General features: G+C 36.0%; 1 protein-coding gene across 2 annotated transcripts; it reads left to right on the top strand.

Annotated features, from left to right (window-relative positions):
* The first annotated feature begins 4,091 nt into the window (after window positions 1-4,091).
* LOC149011620 (beta-galactosidase-like) lies at window positions 4,092-12,811 on the top strand. 2 transcript variants are annotated; one of them, XM_089160557.1, is made up of 19 exons: window positions 4,092-4,510; window positions 4,631-4,726; window positions 4,818-4,930; window positions 5,057-5,123; window positions 5,213-5,305; window positions 5,400-5,543; window positions 5,857-5,945; window positions 6,026-6,131; window positions 6,223-6,310; window positions 6,720-6,838; window positions 6,924-7,088; window positions 7,539-7,714; window positions 7,851-7,960; window positions 8,085-8,194; window positions 8,303-8,413; window positions 8,502-8,612; window positions 8,772-8,977; window positions 9,060-9,396; window positions 12,235-12,811. In XM_089160557.1, the coding sequence occupies exons 1-19, from the start codon at window positions 4,328-4,330 to the stop codon at window positions 12,259-12,261; spliced, it is 2,451 nt and encodes an 816-aa protein (XP_089016683.1). In that variant the 5' UTR covers window positions 4,092-4,327; the 3' UTR covers window positions 12,262-12,811. The 2 variants fall into 2 exon arrangements, with proteins under 2 accessions (XP_089016683.1, XP_089016682.1); XM_089160556.1 differs by lacking the exon at window positions 12,235-12,811 and adding an exon at window positions 10,669-11,227.
* The last annotated feature ends 13,616 nt before the right edge of the window (window positions 12,812-26,427 follow it).

Raw genomic sequence — 26,427 nt, forward strand, 5'->3', positions numbered from 1 at the left:
CCATATTTTCCCAAAATTCTAGCTTTAGACTTTCATCTAGTCCTACTTGAGGTGCATATGCACAAATTATATTTACTAACTCTTTCTCCATTACAAGCTTGATAGCAATAATCCTATCACCCACTCTTTTAACATCCACCACATCATTTTTTAAATCTTTATCCACTATTATACCCACTCCATTTTTATTTGTTTTATCCCCAGTATACCAAAGTTTAAAGTCATCCAACTCTTTGGCTTTTTTACCCCTCCATCTAGTCTCTTGAATGCAAGCTACATTAATCCTTCTTCTCCTCATAACATCTATCAATTCTAAGCTCTTACCAGTTAGAGATCCTATGTTCCAAGATGCCAATCTAATCCTATGCTTATGGACTAGCTTCTTTACCCGCACTCGTCCACGGCGCGGGAACCCTTGCCTACTTATCACCGCATCCGGGCGCCGATGCGACGCGTCGCTTACAGGGGACGCCCTAGCTAACCCTTGCCCACTTATCACTACACCCGGGCCATAGTGTAGCGCGTCGCTTCTTTTGTCGGGAACGCCCTAGCATATGCTTTTATCATATAAGGTCGAATCCATGAAAAAAGGTTTGGCTAGATTTTTTTCCGGTGCCGGCTGCCGACCTGACGCACCAACCCTCCTCCTTTACCCGGGCTTGGGACCCCGGGCAACGGCAGAGGAGTATTTTTTTTTTTTTTTTTTAATATTATTATTAATAATATTATTTTTTTTTTTTTTTTTTTTTTTTTTCTCCCCCCCCCCGGGGTCCCTTTTTACCTTCTCCCCTTTCCCCCTTTTTTTACATAAAGGGGGGGGGGGGGTGGGGTTTTTTTTTTTTTTTTTTTTTAAGGGGGGGGGGGGGGGGGGGGGGGGTTTTTTTTTTTTTATTTTTTTTTTTTTGGGGCGTTTTGTTTTTTTTTTTTTAAAAAAAATTTTTTTTCCCTCTTTTTTTTTTTTTTGGGTATTTGGGTTTTAGGGGTTTTGTTTTCCTTTTTTTGTAGTGGGGGGGAAAGGGAAGCCCAGGGTTTTTTTTCTAATTAAAAAGGGGATTTTTTTTTTGGAAGTATTTTAACTTATAGTTATATTAAATATTATTTAGTTATAGAGAAAATGACATAAATTTAAGATAAATATGGTACTGATGATATTGATATTATATCTACCCATTTTCAAAGAATATTGCAACCTTGCTAAGAATGAGATACCCCACTTTGAAAATGAGACTTTTTGGAGAAGGAAGCTGAAGGAGAGAGTGCCTATGTTGTTTTACTTTTTAGAAGAAAAAAAAGAGGAAAAAAGTTTCCTTCCATCTACAAAGATGAAATCCAGTACTTCATCAACCTCTGAGGGCAATATAAGAACGATATTAACGTTGAGAGATGAATCCTTTCATTTAAATGTGTTATTTGGGAGAAAGTGAAGGAGTGAGAGCAAAGGTAACTCTACGCTACCCTTGTGCGGTGTTGTGGCACCCACTAGAATGACCTCTTGAGTTGGTTCAAAGAAAAAACTATATGAAGACTAAAGGAAACCCACAACATGAATCCATTAATCTTTAAGAATCATTAACATTACCATATGGAATAACTCAAATTAGATACTTCCTTAGCTTCTTAATGCCTTGGGTCATCTCTTGGTTTTAATGGATTTCAAAGAATATAAAACTAGATGTAGAAAGTATGGAAAATTTTGGGTTTACATACCATGATGATGAGTTATATCACAACAGCTCACATAGTAGTTAGAATAGAGCCAACCCAATCATACCCAAAAAAAAATAGAACCAACCCAATCACCTAATCCATCCCCATGTATCTAGTGGAGCCTGGAGACCATTTGCATAGACATTTTAAATAAAACTCTCTCTTAGATCTTTAAAAGTGTCTTTTTTTATGTTATCGATCATCATATCGGTTACAAGGATTGGAAGGCCTTAGGGCTCACGGGATGAGAAGAAAGGGGCTGTTGGAGGAGAGAGTGGGAAACAATGAAACGAATTCAATGCATGAAAGGGTACCACCACTGTGATAGAAACACATTTGCGCCTTTACGGTCTTCTAAATTTTATCACCATTTTGGTTGCTTTCACATCTTTCTTCTTAGAAAAGACTCTTGATCACCTTTCAATAATGTCAAGCAAACAAAAGTCACTTTTTTTTTTTTCTTTTTCTTTTTGGTGTAACAAGTGTTAGTTTGTCTATAAGAAGATTGTATTGTTTCATATCTTAAAAGTAAAATCTGTTACTGTTTGGTATTGTACAATGATTCCACACAAACACCATAGTAACTGACAACTCCCTTCTTCAAGACAAGGAGGAGAGGAAGAAAGGAATCAATGAAGTTTAATGAATTTGCTCTTAATCACAATTTTGTGAATATTTTAAATTTAATTAATTGCTCATGAATTGCATTATTACATAGAGATATAGGCACTTTAATTCTTAGATTTTCTTTTCATTTAGGCAGGTGACACAAATCCAATTATGGTGTGATTAGACTCACATATGTTTATCCATTATTAAGCCTTATATATTAATTTAAATGATCATATTATGCATGATTGATTAATCAATTTCATGGATAAGTATAGAAAAGCTTAAAGATTCAGGAAAGTTAGGTGATGTTCATCAAGCATATTGGATTAGGGAAATAAATTAAATAAATAAAATTAATTCATGCAAGCTTAACTTGACCTTTTAACTCTTTTAATTAAATGTACTATCTCAAATAAAAATAGAAATCAATAATTGCACATCTAGTTTTCCTTTTTCTTCTCTTTCTCCTCCTTGAAGTAAACCTCTTTTACTTTCTTTTTTGATTTTGCCAAACTAACTTTCACATTACACCACAAAAATTGCACAACATGTAGGAAACTCTCACTATAGTAAGACTTGAAAGGGGATACATAAATGTTTTTTGTTTCACCCACTATTAATTTCAACATTAAATAAGCATTAATTGGATTTGTTAAGTTGATATATTCCTGACCCATTATAGAGTTGTTATGTACAAGAAGACCTACTTCTGCATTGATTCCACTCTTAGGTGTTTCAAACTTTATTTAAAGGGAAGCTAACATATTAAATAAAAATGGATTAGTTAGTTAGTCCAAGACTTAGACTACCTACCTAAAATATATGCCTTTATGGTATCACACCATCCATGTAGAGAGATTAAGTATTTTAAATTATGTTATTAGAAACTTTCCTTTTCTTTATAATATGATTGAAGAACTTGGTTAGATAATTAATTCATTCATGCATTCAATTGTATTTCATGTTTGATGCATAATCTAAGCTTTCCCATTAGAAATGTTCTAATGAGGATCACCTTAGTTCAATCTTTTGTTTTCAAACACTATGTGGCACAGCAGCACATTTAAGCTTTTAAAGCAAAATCATAAGGCTGATGAGTTCTCAATGGACTGAAGGACCTCATCACTATTCAATGTTTTCCTCAAAAAAGGAGAGAAAATGATTCTAAATAAAAAGAGTTCACCAGAGATTGCACTCAATTAATTTCACAGAAAAGAACAAGTGGTCCTCTGTTTTTGCAAGTTACTATCAGAATTTTAATGGGTTCATAACAAATTATTTATTCATTCTCTTGTTGAATAAGATATGAAAGTGACATGAACATGTAAAAGGTGATAAACAGATAGAGACCCGTGACAATACATAAACAGGAAATGATTAAGCAAATATTTAAATGTTGATTACACATAAAACCCATTTACCATAACAAACATTCTACCTGGATCAATAAAGTAGAAAGAGCCATAGAGGTTAAGAAAATAAATTTTTTCTTTGGGGGAGCTTTTTATAAATGGAAAAATAAATTTTGATAACAGGTACATGAGCTATTTTCATACTCTTGTAGAAGAAAATTTTTCACTTGAAGCCACCATTTTTGACAAAAGTTTAATGGGTTATACAAGATTAGGCTCTACAACTTTCCATTTACAGTTTTTTAATTTAATTCAAACTTGTGTACACATGCCACATGTAAGGCTTCTCTACCCAAATCCATTCTAACTTTTGGGTCCCTCATCCTTCATTTCTGCCAATATAAAAGCAGGTGCAAAGCCTCCACATTTTTGCAATCCAAGCCAGCTTTAGCTTCTGCTTGATCTTTCTCTGCAGCTTTGAGGAAGAAAGTGTCAAAGAAAAGAGAATAGAGACAAACGTAGAAACCCATTACCTGTTTTTTCATTCGCTCACTGCTCAGGTGCCTTGGGAACATCAAAAAATAGAAAAGAAAAGAAGTGGGGAATTAGAAGAAAGTGAAAAGGAAGAAAAACGCCGCCTTGAGAAGCTAGAGGTCATGAGTTTCAAACTTCCCATGTGGAACGCATTGGGATTCAATGCATTCTTGTTTCTGCTCTTGGTTTCGTGGTTCTCTTCTGTTACAGCTTCTGTGACTTACGATGGCAAAGCTGTTATCATCAATGGGCAACGAAGGATTCTCATTTCGGGTTCTATTCACTACCCACGAAGTACTCCTGAGGTATTCATACAATGTTCTTCCTGTGTTTTTCTGATTTTCTACTTCATTTCTTACTTATCACTTTACTGATTCTCTGGGTTTGCTCTGCAACATTTTCCCCAACAATTGGGTTGATTGCAGATGTGGCCAGACCTTATTCAGAAGGCCAAAGATGGAGGTTTGGATGTTATTCAAACCTATGTTTTTTGGAATGGACACGAACCTACTCGGGGCAATGTAATGGAAATCTGCATCTTTTTCTATTCGTAGTGTTCTTTATTTTGATGATGGATTTAGTATTCATTTTCTCCAAACCTTGTTTTTGTAGTATTACTTCCAGGATAGGTATGATCTGGTTGGGTTTATCAAGCTCGTGAAAGCAGCTGGCCTTTATGTTCATCTCCGGATTGGTCCCTATATATGTGCAGAATGGAACTTTGGGTAATGAAAAACATGTTCAGATGCCTAGAAAAAAAGAGCAAAGAAAATAAGAAAACTCTTTCTGTTCCCATTTTCTGAGTTGTGCTTGTACTGAATTGTTATGCCAATCTGTACTTATGGATTCAGGGGCTTCCCAGTTTGGCTGAAATACATACCAGGAATGAGTTTCAGAGCAGACAATGGGCCTTTCAAGGTTGGATACTGTAATTTCCTTCTGTCTCTCCTTTTCTTAACTGTTACATTGATTAATTCTCAAAGCCATTTTCTATGATATTGATGCAGGCGGAAATGCAAAGGTTCACAACGAAGATTGTGGATATAATGAAAGCAGAACGTTTGTTTCAATCTCAGGGTGGCCCGATAATTCTGTCTCAGGTAATATTAAGATCTCATCCTTGTAATCTTTTCCATTGTCCCTTGTTGAATATGATAGATGAGAGGTGCCCTCTCTTTCGGAATGCTTCTGCAGATAGAGAACGAATATGGACCTGTAGAGTATGAACTTGGAAATCCTTCTAAGGCATATGCTCAATGGGCAGCAAAAATGGCTGTGAACCTCGGCACTGGAGTCCCCTGGGTCATGTGCAAGGAAGATGATGCCCCTGATCCCATAGTAAGTGCTTCTACAGTATCTATCTGTTTTGTTTGTGTAGCTATCTGTAGTGGTTTTTCGCATACTAAGAAATGGTAAATCACAAGCACTGAGACTATAAAAATGACATGAAACATCCAAAAAGAAATGTTGTACTTTTCTATTACAAAATGTTCAGGGGCCTATTTCTTACCAATCATTGAAAATTTTGGTTTTGAAATCTGTTATTCTGTTCTTGTATTGAGTGCTCTGTACTTCAAGATATCTGTATTTCCTCTTATCCTCTTCTCTGTAAACTCCCATTATTTATCTTTAGTTGTTGATCCTGTAACAGATAAACACCTGCAATGATTTCTACTGTGACTGGTTTTCTCCTAACAAAGCTTACAAACCCAAGATATGGACAGAAAATTGGACTGGCTGGTAAGTTGTCTACTGATACCTCCCATGTACTCGAAGTCAGTATTAGGAGCTGAATTGTCCATCATCTGTTGCATGTCCAGGTATACCGAGTTTGGAGGTCCAGTTCCTCACAGACCAGCAGAAGATGTGGCATATTCAGTTGCCAAGTTTATACAGAAAGGCGGATCATTCGTTAATTATTACATGGTACACTTCCAAGCCATTTCTTCCTGATACTTAGCTACCCTAGAATTAATTGAAAACTGAAGTTCTCTTTATTCTCTTCTCCCTGCTCTAGTACCATGGAGGAACAAACTTCGGAAGGACGGCCGGTGGTCCCTTCATCGCTACTAGCTATGATTATGATGCTCCAATTGATGAATATGGTATGCCTGCAGCATTTAGCCTGTTAGACTGATGTATTCCTTAATTCTGTCAAGATATCAACCACAGAATGCCCCTACAACCATATAATGTTATGATCTTTGTTCTTCTGTATAAGAAAAAAGTGCTAATTGGATGGTGGGTCGTCCCTTCCACTATTGGTATACGTGTAGAACTATGACAGTTTTAGCCGGTATATCTGATCTCTGTTTCGTATAGAACTATGTATTTCCACTTAATTTTCTGTGACTTCTTGTGTTTGCTGAAATTAGGAATAAGAACCTTTGATTGTTAAAACTTTAAATCCCTGCTTTGTGAAAAAGAATTTTCCATTTAAAATCTGTTATTTATACTAATATGCATTTTATCATGTCCAATTTTAAGTAATAAAATTCTTCATTATGTCCATAGGACTACTAAGGGAACCTAAATGGGGTCATTTGAGAAATCTGCACAAAGCCATCAAGCTCTGTGAACAGGCCTTGGTTTCTGCCAATCCAACTGTGGAAAAGCTTGGGACCAATCAAGAGGTTACTTCAGTTCAGCACTGTGGAACTTGATAATCAATTTTAGTTCTAGTATTGGCAATGACTCCAGATTTTATTTTTCATCCAGGCTCATGTCTTCAAGTCAGGTTCTGGAGCTTGTGCTGCATTCCTTGCAAACTATGACTCAAATTCTCAGGCCACAGTTTCTTTTGGGAATAGGCACTACAACCTGCCTCCTTGGTCAATAAGCATTCTTCCTGATTGCAAGAATACTGTTTTCAACACTGCAAGGGTAAGAAAAAGGCTCTACGCTCAGTTTAGCTTCTTTTGATCTTTTTCTCCTACATGTTTAACAGGTGCTGATGCTTACCCAATTTACCATGCTATAGATTTATGGGTTGCTGGACATGGGTTAATTACTTTAATTTCTGAGAAGAATGTGATTTATATGTTAAATCTAGCCAATGTAGCACTACATCATTGTAGTGCTTCAAAAGATATTGGTATCTTATTATTAAGCAGAGTTTCCAGAATGCCTAGATTTGAAACATATCATGTTCTGACCTACACGGTGGTTCATTTGAAGCAAAAATTCAGCAAATATGTTGCTCACTTCATCATCTATTGATGACAAAAAAATTCCATTCAACAGGGTTAAGAACCTTGAAAGTTCAGAAGATGCTGATGTCTTGAAAGGTTGCGGGAAATAAGATTAATGATGATAGATGTTATCTCTGTACAGGTTGGGGCCCAATTTGCACAGATGAAGATGACTCAATTAACAAGTTTGGGATTCTCTTGGCAATCATACAATGAAGAGACAGCCACTGATTCTGACAGTTCTTTTACAGTCACTGGGTTGCAGGAGCAGATATATACTACTAGAGATACCACAGACTATTTGTGGTACATGACAGAGTGAGTTGTTATAACCCATTATTAACTGACCTTCTTCTGGTTTCTTTCCCCTCTTCCCTCAAATCCTTTTTTATTTTCCTCCATCAAAATTTGCTTCTTGTCTCTTATCTTCTCTTCATTTCCTTTCTGTATCCAGTGTTAAGATAGATCCCAATGAAGGGTTTCTGCAGAATGGAAACTATCCTGTCCTCACGGTGATGTCAGCAGGCCATGCTTTGCATGTTTTCATTAATAGTGAGCTATCAGGTGGGCACACTGTTCCGAAGTTCTACAAAGAACATGGAACCCTTTACAAGACAATAATTTCTGGACTATAGTCCTATCGTATCCCCTGCATTTCTGATGAACAGTTTTGCCTGTTTTCTTGCAGGAACTGCCTATGGTAGTTTGGAGAATCCAAAACTGACATTCAGTGAGAGTGTGAAGCTGAGAGCTGGCATCAACAAGATCTCTTTGCTAAGTTTATCTGTCGGCCTCCCGGTTTGTTCTTTGTCCCTGTTCTGCTGCCCTTATGTGCTCTGAGCATTCTGATTGTGGGAAAACTCTGACTGCATTAAACTTTTTCAACTTTCTCTGATTGAAAATTAGAATGTTGGAATCCATTTTGAGACTTGGAATGCTGGGGTGCTCGGTCCAGTTACACTGAAAGGTCTCAATGAGGGGACAAGAGACCTGACATGGCAGAAATGGTCTTACAAGGTTTGTTGTTAAATATCAATTCTTTTTATTTCTAGTATCCTTGCTTAGAATTGGAAAAGGGAATGATTTCTTTTGATGTGCTTGGCAGATTGGCCTAAAAGGAGAAGATCTAAGACTCCACACAGTCAGTGGTAGTTCTTCTGTTGAGTGGGTGCAAGGATCACAAGTTGCTCAAAAGCAGCCTCTGACATGGTACAAGGTATGAACACAATCTCAGTTATGAAATTTTTCAGTAACAAATCTCTGTTATGACTTATGAGGCCTTCATGTTACTTTTGTGAAATTTTTTTACGTTGTTATGAATCTGTGTAAAAAGTATACCTTCTGCTAAAATATACCTTTGTGATTATATTTCCAGACTATTTTCAATGCACCAGCTGGGAATGAGCCATTGGCTTTAGATATGAACACCATGGGAAAAGGTCAAATCTGGATAAATGGACAGAGCATTGGACGCTACTGGCCAGCATATAAAGCATCTGGTACCTGTGGTGGCTGTAATTATGCAGGATATTATAATGTGAAAAATTGCCAGAGTAACTGTGGAGAGGCCTCCCAAAGATGGTGAGACAAGTTTACTTAATTTTAATCACTGATCATGAGGTTAGATCACTCACTAAGAACTGATCACTGCTGCTGACATCAGGTATCATGTTCCACGTTCATGGCTAAACCCTACTGGGAACCTATTGGTTCTATTTGAAGAATGGGGTGGAAATCCATCTGGTATTTCTCTGGTCAGTAGAACAGTAGAAAGTGTCTGTGCTGATATTTTTGAAGGGCACCCGACGCATACAAGTTTTCATATGCTAGCCTCTGGTAAAGTACAAGGACCCATCAGGCCCAAGGCACATCTTAGGTGTGCACCAGGACAGAAGATCTCATCAATAAAGTTTGCTAGCTTTGGGACTCCACAAGGGATATGTGGAAGTTTCCAGGAAGGCAGTTGTCATGCTCACAAGTCATATGATGTTTTTGAAAAGGTAGGCTCATTTCTGTGTTGCTATCTCATTTTTCTTATTTTCTTGCAAAGAAATTTTCTTTAGGATGACAATGTAAAACATAAAACCCAAACTTAGCGGAAAGTGGCCAATACATGGTAAAAGCCATCAGGAAACCAAACAAAGTGAGACTGAATGCTGGAGTAATAGATAGCCCATAACAACACCATAGCAATGTTGTCAGCAGTTTGTAGTCCACTTGGTTTCCAATAGAAAGCGATTTTCAGGGGAAGCCAGAGGTCCAAGATACTAATTTGAGGTGTGAACTTCCAATGCCTTCTGTCACTTTTCTGTGACCACCTATTACAAGTATTAGTCCAAATTTTGTGGAGTATCCGTTCCAGTCAGTGCACTTGTAGTCAGAATTGTTGCATGTCCACTAGCTGAACGGCCAAGTGAAGCCGTTTGAAGGCCGACTATGAATTAGAGAATTACTTGAACTCTGGGCTTAAGTTCCTCGGTTAGTGTACTACCTCCAGAGATGAGAGTTTTAATTGCATCTCTCTCTCCTCCCTAATTCCTTCCCTCTCCCCAACCCCCCCCCCCAACAAAAACAAAAAAAAAAAGAAAAAAAAGAAGAAAAGAAAGAAAGAAAGAAAGAAAGAAAGAAAGAAGAAAGAAGAAAGAAGAAAATAAAAAACTAAAAATTCTGACAATGCAGACAGTAGAAAGAAATATATTATCCAGTTTGACCTCTAAACTAAATAGAAAAATTAGCAAGCAGGAAACCTTGTGGCTTCTGAAAAAACAGAAATATTATATATTAGAGATCTCAGAAATGGCCCAAGTTCTTTTCTTTTTCCATGGGTGTGGGGGGTGGATTTGGATATGTGAGTTGCCAAATTCGGGCAGGTTTTTGCACCCGGCTATTACTATATCTAGTGCTAAACCTTAGTGCTGATAAATTTATCAAATAACTGATGAAAAATTTATCTAACCTATACTCAACTATCGTTTTTCTTTTCTATTCCTTCTTTTTTTTTTGGGTGGGGGGGAGCGATAGGCATACCTCCTGTGCATCAACGGGGGCATGGATGGAGCATGGTACAGCAGGGGCAGGAGACATTTCAAGGGGGGAGGGAGAAGAGACAGACACAAAAGCCTCCTCACCTTCCCCCCACCCCACCCAACTCCCTTTCTTTAATGAGGAACTGTTGCTTATTTCATTGAGCTTCGACTCTCTCTCTCTCTCTCTCTCTCTCTCTCTCTCTCTCTCTCTCTCTCTCTCTCTCTTATGATAAGGCTCTTTTGCAGAGGTGCATTGGGCAGCAAATGTGCTCAGTGACAATTGCTCCAGAGGTGTTTGGAGGGGATCCCTGCCCAAACACTAGGAAGAAGCTCTCAGTGGAGGCAGTCTGCAGCTGATGGCTGTCAACAAGCACAATACATCAAATAAAGATAAAAAAAAAAAATTAATCTTCTTTGGCACAAAATCTTAATAAGTTTTTCAGGTTTTCTTGGTAATTCAAGTGTACATGTATCTGGTTGTCAAGGCCATTGGCTTTGGTTTTGAGACAGGGTGAAGTTGACATTCAACACACCATTTTGCCAGAGCCCGTATAGATTGTGAAGATGAGCTGGAAGAAACATCATGTACATAACATCATGTACATAAGGTGGATGCTGTTTGTCAAGCAGCCTGCAAAAAGTTCCAGTCCATGGATTGAAATAGGGGCGAGTTGTAGGATTGTGATGGGGAATTTTTTTTTTTTTCTTTTCCTTTTACTTTATATTTGTATAAAATATCTAGTGTTTTCAAAGCCTTTAAGCATTGTAATATCAATAAAGTCTGTCTTCAAGTTCTACAAGCTGAGAGGTTGTTCTTGTATTTTGCATCTCCAATAAGACAACATCCTGCAAATTTATTATAATGCAAAAATTTCATCAAATTAGTTTCAAGAATTGATTTTGAATAGACTGTAGACTATTCAAACTCAAAATTCATCATCAATGTTTAACTTAAAGAAATCCTAGTCATTAGCATCACAATGGCCTGATTAACACCGACTCCAAGAATGATTATGTGAGCAGGTGAATCCCATTTAATCTTCAGAGAAGGATTGTCAGGTAAGAGTAACCCTTTGCTGTTGCTCTACAATATCTATATAACCAGATTCATTTTTATAAACAACAACCATTTTGAGTTATGACCAGAAACATACAGCCATTCGACAATGGAATAATAAACAAGACAACGAGTAGAGTTACCATGCTACCCTGAGAACGATATATTCAGAAAGACTGCAACTCCAGAGATTCAAAAGCCCTTTGCTGTGCAACCACTGTAGCTAGAAAAACATTGGAAGATAAATGTTCTTGTTGCAACATTTTGACCAATGTTTACAATCTTACCTTTAGAATAGATCTGAAAATGAAGATATTTTATAACTTAAAACACAAAAACATTATCTAATTCAATTTCAGCAGTGAGTTTTCCTGGAACTTGATGCTTCTAACATGCTTTTCATCAATTCTATTGGAGTAGCTTAGAACCTTCCCCTAATTTTCATCAATTCTATGTTGGGAGTAGCTCCTGATACACTTAACCAAGCACCCGATGCCATTGACTATTCAGCTTGCAGGAAAAACAAGAGACAGCTCTCTTCAACCTCAAATGCAGATATTGATATATCATCACCAACATTAAACAAGTACATAACAAAAGCAAGAGAAACTCCTGCTACAGCCTCCTTCCATTTACCACTTTCTTCAGACAACCTAATTGAGGCTTGATCACCATAATGCAATTAAATATCTTATCTATATTGTTAAACTCAGTAGTTACAGTTTCCACTGACCAAAGGGTTTCACCATTTGCAGCATACAGGACCAGCAGCCTTCATCTAACGTATCAGAAACTACCAATCAAGCTGCCCAAAGGTATTAATCTGTATGAAATATATATTCTAGGGGTTAAATATATGTGACACTTTTGCACCAGTGGATGTACAACTATTGAACAGTCCTACTCTAATACCTTGCATGGTGATCATGGAATTCTGTGAGTCAGAACTGATTGCCCAGTCATTATACTTCTTGGAGGCTTGAAAATCATTCTGGTTGTCATGGAATTTAGGCTTCTTGAGCTTTTTCTTGCAGCCTACCATATTAGTACTAGTGCACTTTTCTGTTTGAAGTCCATGGTCTTCATATTTCAGTCAAACATTAAACCAGCAGATCAAATTCCAAGCACGAAACCTCGCACCAGCAGCAGAATGTGCTCCTACATGATGTGTTTGCTCATTGTCCAGCCTTGAGGTGCATTTTAACATGAACTTTCTTGACAGTCTTTACCAGTGAGAAGCAAGCCAGCATCAAGGAAACCCATCATTATGCCCTGCTTCATAACAGTAGAGAAAAGGTATCAAACTGGATAAAAATGCTTGTTCGCTATTGGGCAAGAATTTACTTCACCTTCCCCCTATATTTCCAGATTCTTAGCCAGGGTTGGAGTATCAAACTTCTATATTGAACAACACATCCCACAACTCAACAGTCAACACCAAGTCAACTGTCAAAGTATGTAACAAGATAAAGAGAACGCATCTATAGCTCAGATAACTGGACGAACATGGTTTCCAAATCTTTTGTAATAACCATAACCAAGAATGGATGATGGCATCAGACTGTTTCAACATTCACTGAGTTAAATTAATTACTAATTGAAGCATATGCTACTGAATCCTTCCGAATAGACACTTACCAGAGTCTAAGTAGGGCAACCAGTAACAAATCTTGTTGAATTTTGATGATTCCAGAGCAACAAAACTAAGGTTGATCAAGCCAGAAGATACGTTAAGGAGTTAATGCGACCATATCAAACGTCTAAACATAGTTAAAATTGCATGACCCTGATAGCATATACAGCATGTTAAGGTGATTTTGGTGAACAGCTGCAAATCTTGATTATGCATCAGGTATAAGAGAAATGAAATATACCAGCATCCTCCCTTAACCTACTGTGCCTCTCCGATTTGCAAAGCATATCCACAAACACTTTGATCAATTGGGAACACTCGTCATAAAAAAATTGATCTGCTGACCTGCAAACCAGATATCCAATGGTTGCAGCAAAAAAAAAAAACTTGGATGATTAGAACATGAGGGAGATGTTTCTAATTTTGGAGAGTTATTTAACGAATTGCATTAAGAGCACACAAGTGAAACCAATGACAAACATAAGAGTGCTTTGAGGCATACTAACAAGTGTGCGTCATCCAAAACCGAAACCCTAGATTTATTATCAATCAAAGACTCCATTTTTCGGAGCTTGCGAAATGAAATCAGCAAAATTGAAATCCAGAAAGGCTGAAAGTGATGTATACGTGGTTGCACGTTAGCCGCTGAAACCGGGGCATTTGAAACATGGGTGCATTTAAGCTGGTCCAAGCCCAATCTAAAGCCCAATTTAAAGCCCTTTAGATACCAATAAAGCCCTTTAAATTTCCTCCTTTTTTTTTTCTTCTTTCGGGTACAGTTTCTTTTCAATTCTGAAAACCATTTTTGTCGACCGAGTTTTCCTTTTGCTCTGTTTGGTTATAGAGGAAATCGGTTAAAAGACAATATTTATAGACATTCACGATTTATATCATTTTTGAGTAGTAATTCAACACTTCAATGACCAATTCCAAATGATTTCAGGTGGAATATCAAAGAAAATCAATAGAATATATAAAATTAGGTTTTCTTAAATGAAATATATTTGCCACTTGGATGGATATCCATCAATCTAAGCATGTTTGCCTCTCCTATCTCATTGTGACATGTTAAAAATCGAACTCAAAAACCTCAAAAGCGGTCAACTTAATTGACTAAAATTAACGTCTCAGGTCAAGAGTTTGAATTTCCCTAAGACAAAAAACAAATCTCTGTCCTAAATTTAAATTATGTGACATATATAGTATATAAAAAGCTACCCTGACGAGTAGTCGAGGCATGCATAAGTTGGCAAGAACGGAGTTTGGATCCTGCAAATCTTTGTGAGATGGAAAAGAGGAAGAGGTGATGGAGAAGGGGGTAGCTCTCCCCTCACCTAATATTTCAAGCATCTTTTTGTTTTCTCTTAAGAAATTCCAATTGGTTGCTCAGTTGTCATCTTTGCTAACCGTTAGATTGTGTTCAGATTGTTTATAAAAGTGAACTAGATTCAATCAAGAAATGGTCGAGCTACCTCAAGGTGCCATATTTTAGTAGAGATTTAAACTGGATGAATCCTTTTCATATTTCATAAGTTTAAAGCTAGGTTGGTTGTCATTTTGACATGCTTGCTTTGGTAATTAGAATCTATTCTTTAAGGTTAGTTATGTTTGTCACATGAGTTTACAACATGGTAATACATTTTGGTGTAAATACAATGTCTTTTAATGGTGCTTAGAGGAAGAAAGTTATATTAAACAACCAGAAACATACACAGCATCTGAAATCTATATACTTTGTAGGTTTTTTGAGCTAGTATGCCCCCCACTAGGTGGTGAATGAATGCACACTATTTTATCTAGATCATTTGAATGGCTTCAGTTGTAGGATATAGATTCATTTAAAAATTTATAATCCAGCTTTCTGAACCATTTGCACAACAGGGACAGATAAAATGGATGGTTGAATAATAGAATTGTTCACCAAAATAATAATAATAATAGAATTGTTCAATTTGTTTACTGCATGACCTCCACCATCCAAAGATATTGTTCCATCCATTTACAGCTAGGCAAATATACAATATTAGGAGTGCATATTTTTGTGGCATCTGATACGGAAGATTTCTACCCGACCGGGTCTGGCTCGGATGGGGCTCCACATGCTAGTTAATCGGGAAAGATGCCGATCATCCATGACCAAAAGCGTAATATACGCCACATATATAGCAATCATCCTTGATATAGAAGGTCAACTCAGCAGCTGATTGAATGGGACCAACGACAAGGAAGCATAATCCTAGGAGCAGGGGCGGAGCCAGGATTGAACATTGGGGGGGCCGAATGTATGTGGGCCAATGTGGGACCCACTGTAGGTCTCATCTCAGAATATATTATTATATTTTAAAGTGGAGTCTACATTAAAAATTAGGTGAATTAATAGAAAATTCGTGAGTGTGAGAGAGAGAGAAAGGAATAATTTGAGAAAGAGAGGGTGAATATCCTGATGTGGAGAAGATTTAAGAAAATTCCAAAATTTGCTAACTACTTCAATATTTTGTAAGACGTGTGAGAAAAAAAAAGAGAAAAAATAGGAATAAAAGAGGAGATTCATGAGAGAATAAATAGAAATGAAAATAGGAGAGAATATATAGGGAGAAATTCATGGATCGTGAGTTAGTTTTTTATTAGAATTTAACATTTTATTCCTTAAAATTAGGGATTTAATGATAACCATTAGATAAATATTATGAATGACATTTGTACCCATCCTCTTTATCTTAAATTTTAATTTTTAATTTTTGGAGGGGGCCAAATAGTGGTATTTCACATTAAAGATAGAGAAATAAGAAGAGAAACAAGGATATTTACAATTTCAAAAAATCCGGAGGGGGGGCCATGGCCCCCTCCGGTCCCAACGTGGCTCCACCACTGCCTAGGAGAAACAATAGCCCTTGTCGGGCTAACTTACCAAATACATAAAAGGTAACACTTACAATATAAAAGCAGAGACATACCCCTCTGGTAAGAATCCAATACACTCTAAGTATAATCTTGTGTGGCTTTTGCACGAGACCTCACTCTGTTCATTATCTGACTTTGCCATCGGAGGCGGCTGCCCGGCACACAAGCCGGCCCGCATCTAACCTTTCTTGCAGGACTCATCGTCTCGGATACGAGAGGAGGCTTAGTCGGATCCAAAAGTATAATTGATCCACATCAAAATCCAAAGATATTTTCCATCTATTTCTTTTGGTAGAATTTATGTGTAATATGTTAGGGATAATGGATGCACAACCACGAACAGAGAAGACCACAAGCAAAGCACACAAGAGGGATTTAACGTGGTTCAGCAAAACCATGCCTACGTCCACCAAAGAGAAAAGGAGTTCCACTATTTCAAAAAAACCCCACACCACTCTCACACCCACAAAGTGCTACCCTTTGCTTGCCCCCAATCCTTATCCTCAAGATGGGTTCCCCAATCCCCTATAGGGATTGATTGCCCAATCTCTTATAGAGATTGATACCTATAGGTTATCCCACAAAGACTATTTATAAGGAAATCTAAAACCCTAATCCTAATGTAATTACAATTTTACCTAGTATTAGTAATTGACCCAAATCCTATTTCAATTACAAACAAGGTTTAAAGTATAGGTATCGAGTATCGTATCGGTCAGGTGATTTTAAGAGACGTGTCGTTCTGTATTGAGTATTGTATCGCTCTGACTAATGAATTTTAGTGTAATTCAATGGAGAGACGTATTGAGATGTATTGTATCGGTTGGATCAAATATGGATACGTATCGGCTTGTATCGTATGGTATCGTGAGATACTTTAAATCTTGATTACAAATACAACCAAAACCATAATTACATGGACCCACAGAATACAAGACACCCAAACCCAACAATCTTTACTTGGCTTGAATTCTACAAACCACCTTGAAGAAAAACGTTGATGATATCTCTCTGCAATCACCCGTCTCTGTGTATCCACCACACCTTACCTCATGGCCCACATCCCCTCCAGGGATGCTTTTGTTACCGCCATCACTAAACTAGCATGGCACACACACCCCACCTAGGGTGTCCCGTACAGCTCATCGCCGCTATACATGCATGACCCACATCCCCTCCAGTGATGCTTTTGTTACCGCCATCACTAAACCAACATGGCGCACACACCCCACCTAGGGTGTCCCGTACAGCTCATCGCCGCTATACATGCATGACCCACATCCCCTCCAGTGATGCTTTTGTTACCGCCATCACTAAACCAACATGGCGCACACCCCCCACCTGGGGTGTCCCGTACAGCTCATCGCCGCTATACATGCATGACCCACATCCCCTCCAGTGATGCTTTTGTTACCGCCATCACTAAACCAGCATGGCGCACACCCCCCACCTGGGGTGTCCCGTACAGCTCATCGCCGCTATACACGCATGACCCACATACGCTCCAGGAATGCTTTTGTTACCGCCATCACTAAACCAGCAAGGCGCACACCCCTAACCTGGGGTGTCCCATATAGTTCATCACCGCTATACGACGTGACGTGGCTCCATCTCTCTCACCGTTGACAATCGGACTCACAGAATCATCAACAGACGAAATCTCCTCGCCGACTCACCAAATCCAAAGCCCAAAGTCAACTCCGCTTCTTTCCAAATTTGCAAACAACTTGTTTTGATGCGAAACACAAAAACCAAAAAAAATCTTTTTTTTCTTCGGTCTACTTTCACCCCCTTTGCCAAAGTGTCATTACTGGAGCTCCATTTTCTAGATTTCATACTACTCCCCTCTACTTTTAAAATTGCTAATCCAACCTTTAACTTCATCTAAAATTACTAATGCCCCCTTCCGTTAGCTGTTAGTTTACCGATGTGTTGCATCAATTTTTTCAAAACCCAAAAGAACCTCACAATTGATTTCAATACTTAACTCATTGCAAAATCAATACCAACAAGAAACTACGAATCTCCTCGATCCGTCTAAAAGAATTCCACCGAGTCCAACGCCCTTAAAATAGACCTCAAATATTAGGAAATACACATGTAACTCAAAGTTGAAAAAGAAAACCTTCTAGCCTGACCAAAGGCCCCCAAAGCCACAATTTATCCTAAAATGTAGATTTTAAGGCATAATTGACATTCAATACAGTTTCTAAATGAGGGTATGTCCGATTTTTTAACTTAACAATTTTAATGAACGGCAAAAAAAACATTACTTTTGTTCTGTTAACAACCACTACCCGTTGAAGGGGGCTTCCGTCTCTTTCACCAGGAAAGGTTTTTTTTTTAATAAAACCCCAACCCCAGGGGGCAATAGTAATTATCCCAATATTAAACCTTACAGCACATGATCCCCAACTATATGACAAAGTGCTATAGATACTTGAAAATCTATAGTTAGCTTACATCTTTTTTATTAGATGGGATCCAAATAACTTACGAGAGAAAATGTTTACTAAACTAGAATCATACCTAGGAGGATCAGTAAAAGTATTATGGAAAATATTTAAAGTTGTATTTCTAGACCATTATAGACAAATGTTCAATATAAACAATAACCCAAATAATTTTCTAAACCTTATAGGACAATTATGTACAAGAACAAACTTAAATTTTGGAACATTAGATGAACAAAGAGAAGCCGTAAAAGCATTAGAACAAATGAGTTAATCAAATTATAAATTTATAAAACCTTTTCTAAATGATTATGTATATTTTATTATGAAATCAGGAAATACATTTAATAAAGAAATAGAAAATAAGTGATTCTTAAAATTACTCGGCGTACTAGGAGAACAAATATAGGTAGTATGGGAAAATGAATATAACTCATGGACACTAGAATTAAAAGTTGCACTAGATAATAATGGTATAGGAAAAAATGTTTATTTTATCATGACATATTGTAAAAATATGTGTTGCAAATGTTAAGCCCAAAGACAATCTAAATGTGAACATAGTTTCTGTGATAATATATATGTACAACAACAATATAGCCAAAACACAATATTCCTTTCCATAGGATTCAACAAAAACAAAATAAACCGAATAACACAAATAAGTCATTCTAAGCGAAGAGTTACCCAAAAGAAAAATTATACCCTAAAACAATCCACAAGTAGAAAGTCATTTTAAGATTCTCAAAGGCATGTTTAAAGATTTAATCCTCGAAGAACTTATAAAACAATACTCAAATGTTATACATGCTGAGACCCGACATTTTAGTAATAATTGTCCAAAACTTTCAAATACTTATGCTAAATAATCCTATTTAGTACAAAATACTAAAATGACACTTTTAGAAAAAGAGGTCTCAGATTCAGAAATTATATACAACATACAATTCTCTAAAAGTGAATCAGAACATGAATAATGATTAGAACAATCAATTCATCCCCCACTATACCAATTCCATGTACTACCTGAATTTAGATATTGAAAGAAAATGCTTAAATCACAAATGGGAACAAAATAAATGAAATATGAATAGACCATGTAAAGATTGTAAATATTATTCATCACTAAAATATAGATATCAATGTTATCATTGTTTTGCAAAAATTTGTAAATTTTGTTTATAAAAACAACAACATTTATCACATTTAGATATACCTACTACTTCTATCCATGGTACCATGTGTCGGCGATATTTCGCCGACACACGGCGATAAATCGAGTGTCGCTGGGGGGCGACACGACACCCCCCAGCGATACGATTTTTTCTAAAAGTCGACGATTTCTCGTCGAAATATCGCGATATATCGGCAAAAAGTCGATATATCGCGATAAATTCTCAAAATATCAAATAAATTTAAAATTCAAAATTTGAAAATCTCGCATTAAATACTCTCTCTCTCTCATTTAAAAATATTAAAATATCTTATCGACCTGCAATCTTTCGATTTCTTTCCTTTCTCTTTCTCTGGAGACGGAAACATGGCTAATGGCTCTCTGCAGAAACGGAAACATGGCGGACTCGATTTCTTTCCTTTCTCTTCTATTTCTTTCCTTTCTCTTTCTCTGCAGAAATGGAAACCATTAGAGCCAGCGAATCTCTTCTTTTTCTTTCCTTTCTCTTTTCTATCTTTCATTTCTCTTTGTGATATGCGGAAATCATGGCATCTCACGTACTCCCGCCCCGATCTCTTCTATTTCTTTCCTATAGATCTCATCGACTTTTTGTGATCCTGTGCACTCGAACCATGGCATCTTGCTTCTATCCTAATACCCAATACTCCCACACTACCAAATACCATTTTTAAAATAGAAACATTACTTGAAGATATTATAATTAATAAAAAGTTAGATAACCTAGAAACCAAAATCGAGAAACAACAGCAAGACTCAAGTGAACGCCCCAACGACCCGGGGGTCTGAAAGCTTCCCACAAAACTAGATACAACGATGGATGCTGTGATTACTCGATTACAACCTCAACTTCCTATCCAATTAGAATACAAACATAATCATGCATCCCCAAATTTGGATTTTCAATGCTCTCCAAACTTAAGCACAAATGATTTTTTAGTAAATGTTCAATTAAAACTAAAACATTCTAACAAAGAAATATACATTATAGCTAGCTCATATTGATACAGTTGCACCAAAAACCTTCTCTCTTCAGATTAAATTACTAAAGATGATATAGAGCCACATTTTAACCCAGATCCACCCTTTAATCAAGGAATTGACCAAATACCTCCTTATTATACCCTTGCTTCTATCCTAATACCCAATACTCCCACACTACCAAATACCATATTAAATACTCTTATTACCAAAGAAGCCAAGCTCTTTTTCCAACATTGTACCATGATTCTTACCCAACCCAGACCTAAACACACATCCGAGTTCATACTAATTTGGCACCTTTTCCCCCTTCTTGCTTTGGTAGTCATCACCCCCCCCCGTTAAGATACAATAAAAACAAACACCAAACCAAACCCAAACTTGTGCTTACACTAGAAACCAATGTCATTTGCCACCCATACAATATTTAGAGACAAACATAGATTATAATACAATAAAATATGACTCTGAAACTTTTTTGTCAAATAAAACTAATAAACTTAGAAAATTTAGTATCAGAAAGAAGCTTATTCAATAAATTAGAAAAAAACATAATGATATTCAACAAGTAATAAGAGATTTAGAAAAGTAGAAACAATTAGTAATGAAAATCCATTAAAACATTGAAAAATAGATAAACCAATATGTAAATTAGAAATTATTAATCTAAAACATAGAATGAATACTAGACAAGCAAAATATATTCCCAAAGATGATGTAGAATTTAAACTCCATATAAAATAATTAGTGAAAAATGAACTTATTAGAAAATTCAATTCTAGGCATTTTTCTGCCGCTTTCATAGTAAATAAATATGCATAACTAGAATGATAATAAATTATAAAAGATTAAATGATAACACCTATTAAAATGCTTACAAAATTCATGCAAGAAATTATCTTCTTAGTTATATTCAAGATTGTAAGATTTTTAGTAAAGTTGATTGTAAATCATGATTTCATCAAATAAAAATGCATAAAGAATCCATAAAATGGACTGCTTTTACAATTTGAAAAGGATATTATAAATTGTTAGTCATGTCATTTGGACTTAAAAATGCTCCTTCTATTTTTTTTTAAAAAAATGGATAATATATTTTTAATACACAAAGAATTTGTTATTATCTATATTAATGATATATTGGTTTATAGTAAGACTCCACAAAAGCATATTAGTCATCTTAAATTATATTTTTATAATTTATGAAACATGAAATTGTAATATCAAAAAAGAAAATGGAAATAGGGAAAACATATATAAAATTTATAAGAATAGAATTAGGAGAAGGCACACTAAATCTTCAACCACTTATTGCCACCAAAATTTTAGCATTCCCATATATATTAAAAGGAATAATCTTGATTAGGTCATTCTTAGATTTAGCCAATTAGACGAGACCTTTCATAAAAGACTTAGGAAAAATTTTAGGACCTCTATACTATAAAACTTCTCCTAAAGGGGAACATAGGTGAAACAAACAATATGAAAAAACTTATACAAAAAATAAAATACTTATTCAAAAATATACCTTTACTAAGACTTCCAACAAAAAAGGACTATATGATTTTAGAAATAGATGGGAGTGAAGAAGGATGAGGAGCAATATTGAAAATAAAATCAAATGGATATGCCCCAAAATCCTCTGAACAAATTTATAGATATAGCTCAAAAATATTTTTCATAAAATGACTAATAAGTATTTAATATGAAGTTGAAACAGTAATAAAAATATTAGAAAGTATGGAAATATTCTTAACAAATAACCCATTTACCCTTAGAATAGATTGTGAAGCCTTAGTAAAAGCTTATAACAATTTAAATGAAAATAGGATAAAACAAAGAAGATGGGTAATACTTAGAACATACTACCATAATAGAGAATATAAAATAAAAATAGAACATATAAATAGGAATGAAAATAAAATTGCAGATATTCTCTCCCGATTAAACCAAATTTTAAAATGAGACATTTGAAAAACCTAAAATAAAAAAATAAATAAAAAAGAAGAAAAAGAAATTTAGAGGATTATATCCTAGTATTAGAAACAGAATTAAACTGATATAAAAGAAAAACTTCATATGTTTTGTTATGAAAAATCAAAATTGAACAATTAGAAAATGAAATAGAAGAATTCAAATATCAACTTAGACTTTTTAAAGAAAATGTCAATATGTTAGCAGTCTAACACATTTTTATAAATGGTTGAAGATAATTACAATAAAGCCCTCAGAATAATTAGAGAGAAAAAATTGTTGGTACATTTAAATATATAATATGTTTTTATCAATACAAGTAAAGGAAGAAAATTGCTATTAGATATAGTCTTATCAATATTAAACACTCTGATTATAAGATCAAAAGAAGGAGCAAGACTTTTCTTAAGAGATTGGAAATGGTCCTATTGAACTTTTAAAGTCTTTATGCAGAAAGAAGATTTTGTAATAGCCTTATTGGAGAAGAGTCCGGATCAGCTCCCCATCGGGGTAGCACAAAGTGCTCCCCGACGGCTTTACCACCTTTGCATGATTTTCCAAATTAGTCTCACCACCAGAAACTGTTTCTATTGGACCTCAAATTTTGTTCAAAGAAACAACCATGCAATTCAACATACAATATTCCATATCCCTCAAAGAAAAGTTAGCCATGGATAATGCATGTCAAACAATCAACAAAAGCATTGGCCAACAAAAACTCAAACCAGCAACAATCAATGTTCTAAATGCTATTGCATTCTTACTCCATCAGAAGAGAACCAAGAAGGGCAAATCGTAGTTTTATGTTGTCTTTCAAAGGAAGATCAGAGGAATCTTTTTAGATTGGGAAAGAAGTACCAAAAGCAATCCAAGATTACCAACAGCCCATCTAAAAAGGATATTCCACACTTGAAGAAGCCACACAGGAAGCTTCGACTTAAACTTGGCCCAGAATATTACATTTCTCCAAACCTCAAGGCAACTCCCCCAGCTTTGAAAACTTTGAGCTCAGTAGCACATAAATTTTATGACCACAAAGCATCAGGAAAAAGAATGTTGAAGCAAAAAAAGATTTAGCAATGAAAACTACCAAAATAAATAATCTGCATTTTTTTAATGGGGAAAAGAGAAAGAGATTGCAAGAATCCAAGAAGAGAATCTAAGATTGAAAGAAGAAAGAAATACTCTAAAAGAAAGTCTCAAGAGAAATGATGAATGCTTTTCAAAGTTAGAAGAAGAAGTTAAAGAAGCTACAGTTGGTAGAACTCCTCAATTCTCTAATCCAAATCTTTTTTTAGAAAGATTCAAAGATGGCCTGATAGAAGAAATCATGCAAAAACTTAGAACTGAAGGAAGACCCACAGGTGTCACAGCCACCTCATATCCTTTCTCCAAATGATTTAGAATTCAAAGTAATTTGAAAAAAGAAAGACAAAGAAAAAGAAAAGAATCTTCTTGAAATGTAAACTCCAACAGAGGGTGGCTCCCATGCATATAGCCTGATCAAACCAAATATCGTAAAACTTGGGCATGGTTTATCTGGACTATAACAAAACCAGATGGTCTTGGCCACAACCATAAAAGGTTATTAGAGAACAACTCAGTCTAAAAAGGTTGTCTTTAGCAGAAAGACATTAAGTCTATTGTGATGCTCTAAACCTGGCTCAAAGGGTAACTCAAGGGAATAACCTCTATGTAAAACACTGGTCTAAGCCCTTAATCGGGCTTTATAACAAGTTTTGAGCTAGAACCAAATTCTTTAAATATTGGGTTAACTAGACAAGCCAGTGTAAAACTTGGTGCATTAACTTGAATATACTAGCTGCATTTGTTTGCAGGAAATAAAGGTGGAGTGGGAAAAAGGGGTGGAAAAATTCTTGAAAAGAGTGTAGATTTCTTACTTTTCCCTTAAGCTGCGTTTATTTGCTGGAATAAAGGTGGTGTGGGAAAATTCTTGAAAAGAGTGTAAATTTCTTACTTTTCCCTTAAGCTGCGTTTGTTTGCTGGAATAAAGGTGGTGTGGGAAAATTCTTGAAAAGAGTGCAGATTTCTTACTTTTCCCTTAAATCCCAAAATGGTAGATTGTTTGGTTACTTGGGGTAGGAAAGTGAGAGACAAGTTTCCTTGATTCAAAGAAACTTGTCTGCTGATGTGGCAGCCCAACTTTCCCACCCCAAGCCGTTTTAAAACCCCACATATTTGGTGGGACTTTGTGAGAAAGTTAAGAAAAGTAAAAAGTGGGACCCACCATTATCACTTTTCCACAAAATCCTTTTCTTTCGTTTTCTTCTCCCTCACCCCACTACACATGGGACCCACATGTTTTATTTTCCCACCCCTTTTTGCCCACCCCACCTTTGCAAACAAACGCAGCCTTAAATTCCAAAATGGTAGATTGTTTGGTTGTTTGGGGTGGGAAAGTGAAAGACAAGTTTCCTTGAATCAAGGAAACTTGTCTGGTGATGTGGTACTCCAACTTTCCCACCCTAAGCCATTTTAAAACCCCACATATTTGGTGGGACTTTGTGGGAAAGTTGGGAAAAATAAAAAGTAGGACCCACCACCATTACTTTTCCACAAAACCCTTTCCTTTCATTTCCTTCTCCCTCACCCCACTACACATGGGACCCACATGTGTTTTTCTCCCCACCCCACCTTTGCAAACAAACGCAACATTGTGGGTAATAAGCATGTCAAGCAAAAACCCTGCTTGTAAAATATGGATTAACATTTTGGTTCAAACCAATTGAGAAAACAGTAGTCACACTATGTGGAATGCCTCGGTGAGAACTTAGAAGGAAATATAAGATTCCAAGAGCAAAATGGGACGTCATCAGATTCTTGATATTTTAGAAATTCTGTACAAAGACAGCAACATCAGAAAAAGAGAAATTCTTTAGAGGAATATTGCTGTAAATAGTGTAATGATCGAAGGGGCATTTCTGTCCCCTAAATTATAATAGTGTCATTTTTCCTCTTTTTGTCAGGTCACAAATCAAATTGTATTATAAGACTTTTGAGATCTGTTAGCTATAAAAACCCTAGATCGCATCTATATTGGACAATTTGGTTCTTAGGATTGCTCTGAAGTGTTCCAAAGAACCACAAACATGACTGTGTGTCCTTGTAAATTTGTTGCTTGATCAATAAAATCTCTGTCTCTAATATGGTAAGAGCTTCACTCTAATCTTATTAAATTTTCTTTATGTTTTTAGGAGAATCCGAAAGAGAACCCTAGTAAGGCAAAAATTTAGTTATCGACCTATCTTTTCTTTTATTTTCTTAATTTCGTAGATGAAGGATTTGAAGTGGCATTTTTTTTTTTTCCCAACAACTACAAATATTATATTAACATATCCTAGGTAATAAACCTGGAAGAAGTATTGTTTACACAAATAAAACAAGGTGGAACCAACCACCAAAACCTAGAGAGAGCAAAAAGATTTGCTCCACGAGCAATAGTATCAGCAGTAGAGTTTGAAGATCTGCTAATAAACCTAAAATCAACAAAGGAGAAATTTGCAACAAGTTGCTGAATTTCTCTAATAATACTCGTACTCACCCAATCAATGGGCTGATTATTACCATTTAAAATAGAAATAAGAGAGACAATCTGAAAATAAAATAACTCTATCAACATAAGAGGTCAAAGCTAGATGAAGTCCATTTCTAATAACTTCTGCCTCCACAGTAATGGTTGAAGCGCTAAAGCAGATCTTAGCTTGGGCACCTATAAAGCATCCAGCTGCATCCCATAGGAAAGCTCCACGACCTCCCTGTAAAGTAGTTTTGTTCCATGCCCCATCTGTGTAAA

Source organism: Hakea prostrata, chromosome 7 (assembly GCF_041222555.1).
Source record: "Hakea prostrata isolate BN-2017 chromosome 7, UWA_Hpros_2, whole genome shotgun sequence".
Lineage (NCBI taxonomy): Eukaryota > Viridiplantae > Streptophyta > Magnoliopsida > Proteales > Proteaceae > Hakea > Hakea prostrata.

What these genes read in the sequence shown, in the direction of transcription:
- LOC149011620 (XM_089160556.1), top strand. Translation starts at nt 4,328, where the DNA reads ATGAGTTTCAAACTTCCCATGTGGAACGCATTGGGATTCAATGCATTC. An exon ending in CATTCGTTAATTATTACATG is followed by an intron (nt 6,132 to 6,222) that starts GTACACTTCCAA and finishes TCCCTGCTCTAG; the next exon opens with TACCATGGAGGAACAAACTT. An exon ending in CATATGATGTTTTTGAAAAG is followed by an intron (nt 9,397 to 10,668) that starts GTAGGCTCATTT and finishes GCTCTTTTGCAG; the next exon opens with AGGTGCATTGGGCAGCAAAT.